The sequence below is a fragment of the Macrobrachium rosenbergii genome, chromosome 2 (genome assembly GCF_040412425.1).
Source record: "Macrobrachium rosenbergii isolate ZJJX-2024 chromosome 2, ASM4041242v1, whole genome shotgun sequence".
NCBI lineage: Eukaryota > Metazoa > Arthropoda > Malacostraca > Decapoda > Palaemonidae > Macrobrachium > Macrobrachium rosenbergii.
This window is the reverse complement of record NC_089742.1, coordinates 75,959,299-75,973,624: the sequence shown is the minus strand read 5'-3', so window position 1 is coordinate 75,973,624 and position 14,326 is coordinate 75,959,299. Positions and strand designations below refer to the sequence as shown.

At 39.8% G+C, this 14,326-nt stretch overlaps 1 protein-coding gene and 1 pseudogene across 1 annotated transcript; both read left to right on the top strand.

Annotated features, from left to right (window-relative positions):
• LOC136848795 (glutathione S-transferase 1-like) overlaps positions 1-14,326 on the top strand; it is a 45,001-nt pseudogene that overhangs the window by 6,430 nt on the left and 24,245 nt on the right.
• LOC136848789 (glutathione S-transferase 1-like) lies at positions 8,490-14,125 on the top strand. The gene is made up of 3 exons (XM_067121420.1): positions 8,490-8,721; positions 9,086-9,227; positions 12,939-14,125. The coding sequence occupies exons 1-3, from the start codon at positions 8,522-8,524 to the stop codon at positions 13,275-13,277; spliced, it is 681 nt and encodes a 226-aa protein (XP_066977521.1). The 5' UTR covers positions 8,490-8,521; the 3' UTR covers positions 13,278-14,125.

Below are 14,326 nucleotides of genomic sequence, written 5' to 3'. Positions count from 1 at the left end.
GAACCAAGCTTTCGGGGAGACAACACGTCCGGTTAGACCTCTTCCCCCTTTTTTGTCTATTATTCTATTAGTGAAGTGAAGAAGCAATTGCAAGAACTTCCGTCGTCCGTTGACTCGCAACAATGTTCGTCCTAAGGTAAAGTCTCTTTTGTTCAAAACTTCGCCCATTCTTTTATCCTCTTCCTGTATTTCCCAATCTTTCTTTGTTTCATTCTCCAGCCACCACTTACGGGATATGCTATTACGAAGTCTAGATTAAGTCAAATTATTATATTGTTAGCGTTAGCCGAATTGTCCCAGTAAGTCTCGGGATTTAGGCAAGCAAGTCATTTTTAATACTCTGGTATTCATTATGCCTAGCGTTCACTGTTTGGAGGAACTGTTGCGTTGTATTTAATACCCTCTTAACGAGTAGAGATTCTTTGTATGAACCGCATTTGGTGACGTTCATCATAAAGTCTTTATTCCTTGAATATTCTTTGTTAAGGTTAATTACCCTTAACTGGCGACCTTTAATTAACGATTAATTAACGACTGTCTTTGAGTTTGTTAAATTGAACCTTCAAGACACACACGTAACATTGGCGACCTTGCGTAGAATCTAAAGTAAATTTTAGAGAAAGAATCTGGAGAGAAGGAAATTAATTACATTAATTCCAAAGATAAAAGTCAGATATTGAATTCCATTTCACTCTTCCAAACAAGGAACCAGGCATAATAATAAGCAGTAAAGAGAATAGTTATAATAACAGGTGTAGTGAGAATTAGTGTAGGTAGGAAGGGTGCAAAAGCAGTGCGAGTCATAATTTATAACGTTGTGAGAAAGGGCATTTTACCGCGTTCGGAGCGTTCGAGTTAAGTCGTTCAGTAAAGAATCCTTTAGATCGAATGCGCGGAGCCCATTTCCTGTACACAAAGTAATTTAGAAATCGCGTCGGCAATTCCGATCGTTATAGTTTTCATATAGCGGGAGTCAGTTAAAACCGTGTCAGTGAAATAGCAAACAAACTAAAATAGTAATTTTACAATAAAATGTACCGTTCAGCAACGTGAATTTACGCAGGTCGGCCAGCATTTCTTTTTTCATTCTTTTGTTTAATGTCTGGGTGAGAAATACGATAACAAAAGACACAACGTTGTTTGGTAATTTCGTGTCCATCCTTAACGTAAAACGCTATGCATGATTGGTATATTTAGAGTAAAATCTGGATACCTGCATTTGTTTCGTTCGTTATTTTGAATTTTGTGCTAAAAAAGAAAATACCCGCCATCTTGATTCCTCCGCTGTGTCCGCGCGGTTATTCAGAATTGTTTTGGAACTGGGTGCGAGAACACCGCCATTTGATATTTTCGCGCCGCCCAAGGTTTTGAATTTGGACCTAACGGGATTTGGCCGCCATCTTAAGACCTTGTTATTGTGACCTCGACTCTGCTTCCAGCCCTTTTGGGTCTACTTTCGTTGGCGTAGTCGACCCACCTCGCAATATCTTAGCTAGACAGACTTCGATAGACAAAAACCAAGATATAATTTAGTCAGGGAAAGATAGGCCTTAGTTAGGATTAATACAATAACAAGTTCCTATGCAAATACCTGCGGGAAAACCATATAAAAGAATTTTACATATTACACTAAAATCTGGTGACGTCGTCGGCTCCTGTGAAGGTCAGATAAAGCATTGCTCAGGAAGCTAAGACGACGTATCTGAGTTTTATTTAGAACCATGCCATTGTGCAATTATAAAATCTTTGCTTAACATGTTCTCAAGCAGCAAGAAATGAGCTGATTGAAAATCTCTCTCTCTCTCTCTCTCTCTCTCTCTCTCTCTCTCTCTCTCTCTCTCTCTCTCAAGTAAGCCGTCATAACCTAATCGAGTGTGTGTGACCCTCTTCAAAGAAAGAAGGGCCGACACCGAGACAATTAAATTAATTAAACCAAATAAAAGCAACACCTATGTCCCACAAGTAGATGAGGGCAAGTTAAAGTTTTACAGTGGTAAATTGTCGGTCACGAGTGAGGCCTGCTATCCATACCGAAGCAAAACAGTAGTTTTTCACCTTCTGAAAGAAGAAGGGGTTAGCACTGGGTACTGGGACCAGCCACTCACGAGGATCTTTAAAGAAAAAAAAAAACAAATGCCCTTTATTCCACAGTGCCAATAATTTGCTGCACTGTCATCACTTGAATAGCTTACTTCTCTCTCTCTCTCTCTCTCTTTACCTTCCCTTTCTCTCTCATTCAATTGTTACACTCTGCAGGGGGTGTAGAGTGCCTTTCCTCCCATATAGCCTAGTTGGACTCCAGTAGAGGGTCCCTAGGAACACATTGGCACCATAAGTGCTGCCAAGCAAGCATATAGAAAATAAATAAAATGAAAACAAAAGGAAACACAGAAGAGAAAGTTCTTCTGGAACCTAACCTGCACCAGTGCCTAGGGATACTGAGTGCCACCAGTGTGACCTGTACACGGCACACCCAACTACAGTGCCACCTTTTGAAAGGGTGCCACGTCACTGAAGAGACACTTCCTCGCTGCCCAAAATGCGCCCGTCGACCCGGTTAGACGCCCTTCCCCACCAGAACCATGGCAGCAGAGCATTATAAAACCTTCCTGGGGCTGGGGACGGTGGCAGGTCTCACCGGCTCGGAACTTACCACGTGGGTCAAGGAGCAAGTGGACGACTTGGCCAAGCGGGAGAAGGAGGAAAGACTTGAACGGAGGGTGTATGAAGCCAAGCAGAGGCAACTAGAAGAGGAAAGAGAAGAAAGAAGAAGACAGCATGAGTTAGCCTGCAAGGAAAGTGAGCTAGCCTTCAAGGAGAAAGAGCTCGAGCTGGAAAGAGCGAAAATGGAGAATGCCGAAGCTATGGCTGAACAGCAAGCCTCCAGTCCTACACCTGCTGCATCAAACGCTCCAATTTCGAGCATCAATTCCCTAGTCCCCAAGTGGACTGAGGACGAGCCAGAAGCATGGCTGGAGGAGATCGAGGCTCTTTTCGATAACTACAGCGCCACGGAGACGGAGAGAGCCTTAATACTAGCCAAGCATATGGAGGGAAAAGCCAAGGCAGCGCTTCGCTCACTGGAGAAGAGCCAGAGAGGCAACATGGCGGAAGTTCGTAGAGTCATTACCAAGGCCTACAAAATAACCCCAGAAAAATGGAGACAACGGTTCCGAGGTCTTGCCAAGGACGTCGGCTGGTCTTGGACGGAATGGGCATGTCACAAAACCCAGTCCGGTACGCGCTGGTTCGACTCCTTGGCCTGCACAACGTTTGAGGATCTTTCCAATTGGACCATGCTAGAAGACCTTTACCAATGTGTGCCTGGGCCCCTTGCTGTATATCTTAACGATAAACAGCCCCCCACACTTATGGAAGCTTGTCGCATGGCTGATTCGTGGGAGACTTTTAATCAATCGCATAGCACCTCGCAGAAACGAATCGTTCCTCCAGCCTACCTCTCGAACTCAAATCGCTCAAAGAATGGACTGCCGAGCAAGACCATGTGCAACTATTGCAAGAAGGGGGGACACGTTGAAGCTGAGTGCCGATACAAACTCGGCACTAATAAGCAGCCTACCCCTACCAACCAGAACTCCTCTCCCGATTCATCTGCTCAGCCCTCTCCTCCAACAGTTACTGCAGGCCACTGAGCCCATCCAAAAGGCCCATGCAAATCCTGTGGGGCTGCCAGCCACTACAATGCTGGATCTCCGGCCTGTCCACATCATGTCCCCACCACAAAATTTGTCAACCTAATTAGCACTTCATTCTCTGCGGCCAGTCCGCACCGGATCCTTTACCCCGAGAGACTGGAAACCCAGTTCATCTCGGTGGCCCCTCTTCAGAGCAATAGCCTGCCCATGACCCTTCCGGTCACAGTAGACACTGCGGCAGACATTAGCCTGATCACTAGGGCCCAAGTGCCAGCCGGTGCCATGGTTGACGAAGAAACCCGGTGGGAAATGAAGTGGATAGAAGGCCACACCATTACCGTTCCCACGGTCCAACTCCAGGTTACGACACCTTGGGGCATGATACCCCACCGCCTTGGCGTGGTGGGTGGAATTCGGCCCGGAGTGACCTTCTTGTTGGGACGGGATCTTCTCTGGGGAAGCCCGTTACCAACGCCACTTCGCAGCCGCGTTACCTCCTCCACGGAGGCCCCATCTAAAACTCTCGATAAGGTCAAACCCCCACCTTCCGCCCACCAAAGTGGTCCGCGGAAGGGGCATAAACCAAACTGTTTCAGGCCTAGCCCCCTCCAATCGCGAAGGGCTGGCCCACCAAGAGGTCCTCCCTCTCCCCGAAGAGATGTTCAGGAGGAGCAGTACCGCTGCAGGACGTGCAAGCGGACAGACCACTCCACAAATTGGGAGGGCTGCCCAAGCAAACAATGACCAGCGGACGCCCCCGAACAAAATTCTCAGAGAGGCTACGATCTCCTGCTGGGGTAGGAATCTCTACCGCAGCCAAACCCAAGTCGTCCGTGAGATATTGCACCTCCAGACCCCTTGTCAGGCATGCCTGACCCTCAACTGCTGCCAGTGCCACTTGTGAGCACTGAGCAGTGCCAGACTCCGTCCGCCACGGACGTTGAGCTACCCATTAAGAAGGCCCCTATGCCGGGTCTAAATCATGAGGCGAATCCTCCTCCGGGAGATTTAGGATTCCCCATGCAGTTGATCATCGCAACCGGAGAGCCTCCAGCACCCAAGACTTCTTCTTTGCCAAATCTGATTCCAGGGGATGAACCCCTGGAGGATCGAAATGGTACCCCATCTTTGGAAGACCAGGAATTGGCCTCCTTGGACGCAGAAGTCGAGATCGCTCTCGCTCCGGTTGTCGCAGCAGCCGGAGTAGGGAGCCCTCCTGTAGCTTTTGAAGTTGCCCCTGACTTCGCGCCCGCTAGCCCTTCTGGCCTGTCCCCAGAGTCGGTGCCCTCATCACCTCCTAGGCCTGCTACTGATAGGCCTTGGAGGAACCCGAAGAAGAAAACGGGGTGGAAGAGAGCCCAGTAGTTGCCGAGCCATAAGCTCATCCAGGCACTAGTGCCCTCTCGGCACAGTGCCCTACCATCTTAGAGTGATCCTGGCCCCTTGCCCAGAGGAGGTAGCCAGTGTGATCTCTGTTCTTATACATAGCCTAGACCGCCTTAAGTACGGTACATCAATTTAGTAGCCTTGTTCCTTCCACTTACCCCGAGCCGCAGTAATCACATAAGTAGCATAACTAATTTCAATAATCTTAACTATTGTGAAACGAGCCCCGATGCTCATGACACGCATGGCCTAAGACCTCAGTGAGGCACCCATTTATCATATGAGGCAACCCTCATGAATTAACTAGTGATTATTAATTGTATTAAACATAAACCAAGTTGTAATTTAGTTAGAACATTAACTCTTATGTTGGTGCTACGGTCGGGTTAGGGTAGGTTAGGCTAGGGAATACCATAGAATGTACCACTAGGCTAGGTCTAAAAAAACATCGTGATTGTAGGAGGTAGCCTATAATAACCGTAAGCACCTTCTAGTACTATTAGAATTAGGTAAAGTAGTGATTATAGCTCATATCCTATCTAGGGTTAGGTACTTCTGTAGCTAGGTAGGCTAGCCAGGACTAATCTGCTCAGGGGAAGAAGAGTAACCTAATAGAGGCGAACAGCTTGCTTAGTACAGACCTTCACGCCCGAAAAGCGAGAGAAGGCCCTCTTAAGGGGGGGAGCTTTTATAAATATTACTGCTGTTCGCCCTCGTAAATTTTGATTGTAAATAATATCAGCCTGACCAACACCAGTAAAAGATGTTGCCTACATTAGGAACGTCTTCAGTTCAAACTTTAGTGTCCGTTGGAAAGGATAGGTAGCATTTAGGCATTTCCCCCTATAGGAAAATTTCCATATCAGCCTTAAAATAGGTGGTCCTAAGGTCCTTTTTTCCTTTCTACCTGTCTCTCTTGGAGAATGTTTTTAACAGAACATAGACGCCCAGGGCATGACTGTAGGCCTGGTTTTTTACCTAGGCCAGTCAGGGAACAGGCAGAGAGAACCAAGCTTTCAGGGAGACAACACGTCCGGTTGGACCTCTTCCCCCTTTTTGTCTATTATTCTATTAGTGAAGTGAAGAAGCAATTGCAAGAACTTCCGTCGTCCGTTGACTCTCAACAACGTTCGTCCTAAGGTAAAGTCTCTTTTGTTCAAAACTTCGCCCATTCTTTTATCCTCTTCCTGTATTTCCCAATCTTTCTTTGTTTCATTCTCCAGCCACCACTTACGGGATATGCTATTACAAAGTCTAGATTAAGTCAAATTATTATATTGTTAACGTTAGCCGAATTGTCCCAGTAAGTCTCGGGATTTAGGCAAGCAAGTCATTTTTAATACTCTGGTATTCGTTATGCCTAGCGTTCACTGTTTGGAGGAACAGTTGCGTTGTATTTAATACCCTCTTAACGAGTAAAGATTCTTTATATGCGTCCGCAGTTGGTGACGTTCATCATAAAGTCTTTAATCCTTGAATATTCTTTGTTAAGGTTAATTACCCTTAACTGGCGACCTTTGATTAATTAACGACTGTCTTTGAGGTTAACTCTTGCCTTCAAGTGACAGGTTACGTGTATTCTTGGTTTGCAGGGCCGTGAAAATTACGTAAATATAACAATAAATGATCAGCCAAGACACACACGTAACAATATATATATATATATATATATATATATATATATATATATATATATATATATATATATATATATATATATATATATATATATATATATATATATATATATATGTATATATATATATATACAGGGTGTTTCAAAATTAGACCTCCCCTCTACAGCATAAACTAAAATTGATATGGACAAAACAAAAGTAATTCAGAACAGGTATTTATTTAAGTTTCTCTCTGAGTATTTAATATTTTGTGTGGCCTCCATCTGCCTGTACCACAGCATTCATTCTTGAGGGGTATGATTTCAGCAAATTGCAAAAAAAGCTCAGACTTAAACTCCATTTCCCTGAGCACTGCGGTCACCTCTCTTCGCAGGTCGTCGAGGCTTGGTATACCATCATAGTTCACTGTGTGCACTTCAACACGATCCTTTAAGAGACTACCAATGTTTTCACACGCATTAAGGTCAGGGGAGCTACCTCGAAATTCACTTGACGACAAGAAATCGATACCACTGTTTTGAAGTAGTTCCTGTGTCTGAAGAGCCTTGAAACATGGTGCCTTATCATGCAAAAATGTGACTTCTTCAACAAATAACACATTTTCAGGATCTTTGAGGAAAGGAAATACTCCACAGGTAAGCACAGTTCTCTGAAGTATTCGCCATTCCATGACTGTCCTTTTTCTTTGATGATCCACATTAACCGTTTGGCTGTGAAACAGAGAAAAATTCCCAAACATTCAGGAAATTTCACAACTTGGCTATAGGGCATGCCACCGTTGATATCAACCAACTTTGCAGCCCAAATGATGTCATTTTTATGATTTGACTTCCTGACTGTGTGAATGAAGAATTCATCCGATGCGGCAACATGGAGAAAGTCAGCTTCATCCCAATCTTTAAGAAATGAACCACAAAACCATGCACGGTCTTCTCTCTGTTGCTGAGTGATGTTTGGCTTGCTGATAACATGAAATGGCTTCATACCAGATATTTTCAACTCACGATATACAGCACTATAACTTCTCTTCTTTCTCCATTTTGTTTCTAGTTCAAGCGCCAATTTACGTAAAGACTTTCTTGGTCTACCCACTGCCTCAACTATGATGTCTTTCGATTCCTGAGAAAGGACTTCAGGCCTTCCAAGATTCTCACTTTTTTCGCAATGACAGTCATATGGATTTTTGTTCCAGTTTCTTTTAAAAAATGATGTATCTCTTTTAATGTATTTAGCTATCCAGGAATGTGAAATGAAGGATGCACCAGCATCCCTGGCCTCTCTGAAAGTTATAGCCCGGATTCGGTAAATCCATCTGATTTCCTCTGAGTCGTTAGCCATGGCTGTATCTAACCCCGTCACTCAGTTCTGAAAATACAAGAAATGTAAAATGAAAAATAGTTTAATAGAAATTTAAAATAATGTACTTGGAGATAGGCCACAGCAGAAAACTTCATAACTTTCCATTTGTTCTGTGGAGGGGGCCTCTAATTTTGAAACATCCAGTATATATATATATATATATATATATATATATATATATATATATATATATATATATATATATATATATATATATATATATGTGTGTGTGTGTGTGTGTGTGTGTGTGTGTGTGTGTGTATTATATATATATATATATATATATATATATATATATATATATATATATATATATAACCTATATATATATATATATATATATATATATATATATATATATATATATATATATATATATATATATATACATATACATATATATATATATATATATATATATATATATACATATGAATATCTGTATAAAAAGATTCATGCCTGTATTGCAGCAGCACAATCAAAATGCCAGTAGATTTCTACTACCACAAGATATCGCCTCCGTGCAGATCCGTCCATCTGACGGCGAAGGCCGTTGGACTTTCATTGAACCTCAAAGAGGTGGACGTCTTCAAAAGGGAACAAATGAAACCAGAATTTTTGGCTATTAATCCCCAGCACACCATTCCTACGCTAGTAGATGGACATATCAAGCTGTGGGAGAGGTAAGCCAGCAAAACTTGATATTATTTTATTTTTTAATTTACTTTTATCTGCTTATTTATCTATTTATTTATTCCTATATTCTTTTTAGTGGTTCATTTTAATGAAAATAAGAAAAATGAACGTGATCATTTTACATAATATTACTTCAGTATTAAACCATCAATACAATCTACTCTTTTGAAGATCTCAATCTTAAGACCAATATATTTTGTAGACAAAGAAAAGGTTATATGAAACGACTTTTATAAAATTCTGTGAAATATTCGTATAGGAAACAAGTTACGCGATAAAATAAAATGACATACAAAGAGAGAGAGAGAGAGATTTCCTCCCATAATTTCTTACAAAACTCTTGCATTTCAGCCGTGCCATCTGCAGTTACATAGCCAGTCAGTACGGAAAAGACGACGCCCTTTACCCAAGGAACCCAAAGGCCAGATGTATTGTGGACCAAAGACTTTATTTCGACATGGGGACCCTTCAGCCACGGTGGCATAATGTTTATGTAAGTAGTTTTGAGTCCAGCTGTTGATTAAATTTGTTAACTTTCACTCTTCAGAACCTTAACACATGAATTGCTCTTTACACATCCATGGAGACCACCTGTATATATTATATATACAGGACTAATAGAGCCAAGGGCAAATCAGATAATGGCGAAATCCGGATAAGGCCGAGTAAAAATATTTAGGGGTGTTCAAGGGCTATTCTATACACTTCTTCACCTAACCTTGTCAATACCACATAACTGTAAACACTCAATATGGTTATAAACAACAATCATCGCACTTTAAACAGAAGACTTCATGCAAAAGGCTGTTTTCTACCTTTTTTCCCCATGCTTGTAAGAAAATATACTGTATAAATACACTTTGAAAAAAAAGCAACTACTCTCTCTCTCTCTCTCTCTCTCTCTCTCTCTCTCTCTCTCTCTCTCTCTCTCTCTCTCTGTCGGTCCCGTAAATGACACAATTTGCTGGGTAGGTAGCTTACCGGTGTTTACCCACAGCATACCATGGTCTTATGATCTTCCATAAATTTTTGTACATCAACTTTCTTATCAGTTGTTACCTATTGTACTATCATGCACGAGATACAAAACTTGTATGTGTGAACTATTGATCTAGGCTAGGCGTTACACTCACAGTATCCATTTGTGCAAGTCCAATAGACTATTACAGCTATATTTAAAATAAGGATAATGGTAATAAAACTGATATTTGACTTACTGCATCCATTTATACTTTATTATTATCATGTTATATCATCATCATATTATGTCTACAAAAACCAATCATCTGCCACATACATTTTTGTAATGCTTATGTTCTCAGTATCAGATGATTGAGCCTACTACTATGAAAAAATTAGAAGAATATTTCATTAGTTGCTAAAAGAAACTAATATATTAATGGAATTATCATTTTCATTTTTGTACATGAATATAAAACGAGTATACAAAGGTAAACTAACATACTTTTTTTAAAGTAAAATCCCTCAAAATAGCAAAATAACTATTTCCTGATTCGTTTGTTTATGTCATACTCAATGTTGTTTATTTCATGTTCTTTGGTAAGTGATTGTTAATTATAACAGATGGTTATGAATTGTTACATAAGCCATAAGTTTGGTAATCTTATTTGAAAGCCTTGCCTTGTACAATCTACTGAAAATGAAATTCACTTTACCTGCATAGAACAAAGCCTAGGCCAGTGTGATCTACTGAAAATGAAATTCGCTTGGTGGTAAAGATTATTTTTATTTTCTACCTTCATCTATTTAACAAGAGGATGACATTACTGAAGAAAAGAAGTTAGCCTATGTCATGCGGGCTATCAAAAATGCACCTCACATGATACACGAGATTTGTTTACAGTGAAATCGTGTTTAGGAGACAAAATTTTAAGGGTTGCATGATACAAGAGAACAAATGATGCATGAGTATATATGACATATTTCATTTTACCCTATTGTGGAAACTGTACTTGCGTAAAATACCTTGTGTTTACTTCTTTAGTACATATGGCATTTCTCAATGACGACTATCCAAAGCAGTTAATTTTAAGAACACTACTTTAAAGTAGTTGGTAATTTTCTGTTTTACTGGAATTAATGATTTTTCATTTTACCTCATAATATCACAGAAGGTTTACTTGCATGCCTGTGTGTGTGTGTGTTTACATCTACATGTGGCATTTCATCAATATTGACATCACCGTCTCTACATAGTGTGTGGATTCATGTGTGGGTTTATTAGTGCAGTATCACATTTGCCATTTTCTATTTTTGCTTTGCTTGATTTACTGTACAGTTTTCATGGCAAGTTTAGTTGACTCTAAGTATGATTATCACACATATCATAACAGTACAAAAGAGAATATTAGACCACTGTTGATATTTCATCTATAATCAAATACCTCGTTTGTTATTCTCTCTCTCTCTCTCTCCACTTTACATATCCTTTAATAAAATATGAATTATCATAAACATACAACATGAAACAAAACAAGTTCTAGCAAGTCAGATGTTTACCTAGCCCTCTTCATCCATCCAACACTGCATCCCCACCCCCTCCCAGCCAGAGAAACTGCTCCCCAGCTCCACCCACCTTCCAAAATAATCCCTTCTCTGACTGAATTCTTCTACAAAGCCTTACTGCCCCTCCTCTCCCATGGCACCCAGCACGGAAACTTCTCCAGGCTCCCCCCCCCACCAAAACCCTTTCTCAGTCTATGTAACTTATATATTTTATATATCTTTGGGGTTGTGGTCAATGGTCTGGGTGTGTTGGATAATGCAGAATTGAAGATAATGGCGATCTGGATAAGGAAGAATATATATATATATATATATATATATATATATATATATATATATATATATATATATATATATATATATATATATATATATATATACTTTTAAAACTCATAGATACTTTAATCTTAGTGGAAAATTCTACTCAATTATAAACTTTTTCTATATGATATGGTTGATATAGATGACATGTATTCGGTAAATACTTTTCAGAAACATTTATCAAAATATTTATTATTTATATTTTGAAGTAAAACTTGAAGAGAGTTAGATGATGAACCTTTATTTTAATAGAGGAAACTCATGTACGCAAGAACTCTCAGTGGAAAAACTCTAGTGCAGTCCTTGACTTTTACAATAACAGCAGTTATCTGTTCACTTTCTTTTCTTATCCATTGAATGCAAAAGATCTGATATTGAATAACAAGTCAATCAAATAATTACAACATCACCTGTAAAACCAGATCTCATAGACGATTAGTGTCCAGCGTATCATTGTGTTTTCTGTCACTCTGGGCACTTTTCAGGAAAGTAGCTATGGAAACCAAAATAGTAATCTGTTAAAACTTTCACTTTAGGTATGTTTTCTCTTCAGAACTTTGTTTTCATTACAACTGCTGGCAGTGGTAGACATGGCTTATGCATCCCTGGGGAAAGCAATTACAGATTTCTGTGGGCTTTGGATAGTAAGGAACAAATCACACATTGTAGCATCACTGCTAGCAAGGTATCACATTTCATGTGATTGCTCTTGGCAGAAAATCCATGACTATGAAACATTCAGAAATCAAATATAGGAATGTTAGATAACAGAATCGTCTAAGAACAACACAACTGGTTAACACTTATCCCGTTTCACATTAGTCCTCATGTTAGAAAGTCCTTAACAGTCAGAACGGCATTGAAATCAAATAGAGGCGAGCAGGATGAAATGAAAAACGAATTACCCCAGGTGACATGCTTAATAGGGCCCTCTTTATAATTATGGATGGCACTAGTTGACAAGCGATCAGGTTTCTTATTTAATGAAATAAGAAGAGGGAACTATTTTTTACAGTTAAGGGTTTATGTTTGAAAGGCTACAAAAAGATTTTCGTTGTGTATACATATGTATGAATATGCCTTGACTAAGGATGAGGAAAATATCGAATACGACAGAAATAAATTTTGACAAACAAAAGGTAGAATATATGGTGTAAACATTTCTCATTTCCTTTTAGTATACGAGGTGAACTGAGCAAACTGCGTATTTACAATATCTCACTGCAAAGTGGGAAAAGTCGATAAAAGAGAAAAGTCGTAGGGAAATAAATATATCTGGTGTGAAAGGGAATGGAGAAATATTTTGATGAGAAAATGTTGACGAAGGCAGTGTTAACATATTCATCTTTTCCTTCAGGCTCCATTACTAATACATGGAAAAGAATCTGATCCTGCTGACATGGAGAAGGTGGAAGAAGCTCTCAAATGGCTAAATGACATCCTGAAGGAGTATCCTTGGACGGCTGGTAACACTATGACAGTGGCTGACTTCTGTTTGGTGGCCACGGTATCGACCATGAATGCCTGTGGTGCCATAGATCTGCAGAAATACACCCGGATTGACAAATGGCTGCAGAAATGCTCGAAGCAGATGGTAGGATACAATGACATCAATGCCCCGGGAGCCGAAGCTTTTGGTGAAATTTACAAATCAAAAGTAGAAACTTTAAAAGGCAATGAGAAATCAGATGACTGATTTCTCATGCTGTCTGGTTAATTATGATTATTATTCCGAAGATGAACCCTATTCATATGGAACAAGCTCACAGGGGCCATTGACTTAAAATTCAAGCTTCCAAAGAATATGGTGCTGTAAAAGTACACAATCATATAGTAAATTTTATTACTATATAAAAGATAAAAACAAAGACTTTCGAACACCTTCACGGCATTCCTCATCAGTGTTTACGTTAAAGTGCAAAGCGAGAGGGCAGTTTTCTTAAGAAAACTGCCCTCTCGCTTTGCATTTTAAATAGACACCGATGAGGAAAACGATGCAGGTATTCGAAAATCTTTTTTTGTCTTTTACATAGTAATACAATTTATTATATAGTTGTGGATTATTACTATACAACTGTTTTTCATGAGATTGTAAATTTCTTAGCAATATGGTGTTCATTAGAAAGAACAAGAGTTGAACGGAAATACAGAAAGAAGCGATCGCTTATTAAAAAAGAAAAATAGATTAACAAATTAATAAATAAATAGATAAAGATATAAGTAGATTGTTAAAATGTAAGGAGAATTGTATTAGGGTAGTAATGCATTGTGTCTTTGCTTGAACGTTTGAAGTTTCAATTGCACTGCAATCCTCAGGGAGACTGCTCCACAGTCCACCAGCATGCGGACTGAGAAGTTCGATAGCGGGGCACATTTACTGCATACTGGTGCCGCTGCTCAGCAAAATCTGGTTGCTCTTAAAGCTCAACACAATACAAGTATATATTAAACACAATTGTAAGTCTCCTGCATCTCCATTTGGAAAACCATGTTTAATAAATCTCATCAAAAGATATAGAAGAGCAATAAACATTATTACAATCATTTTGTCATTATACTTTCTTAAGACAATTGACAGAATTTTAAAGTTCTAAAAAATATTGGAAATGATTTCGGAAAAGATAAACTGCTGAATCAAAAGACAACATCTTCAACTGGAAACGTTGCATTGTATTACTTTTGTACATATCCCATCTTCAACTGGAAACCATACCTGGAGACATCAGGGCTGCTGGAGAGAAGAAA

Bases quoted from the DNA above. Each gene is read 5' to 3' on its own strand.
- LOC136848789 (XM_067121420.1), top strand. From the start codon at position 8,522: ATGCCAGTAGATTTCTACTACCACAAGATATCGCCTCCGTGCAGATCC. The intron at 8,722-9,085 runs GTAAGCCAGCAA...CTTGCATTTCAG, and splicing joins CATATCAAGCTGTGGGAGAG to CCGTGCCATCTGCAGTTACA. The intron at 9,228-12,938 runs GTAAGTAGTTTT...CTTTTCCTTCAG, and splicing joins CACGGTGGCATAATGTTTAT to GCTCCATTACTAATACATGG.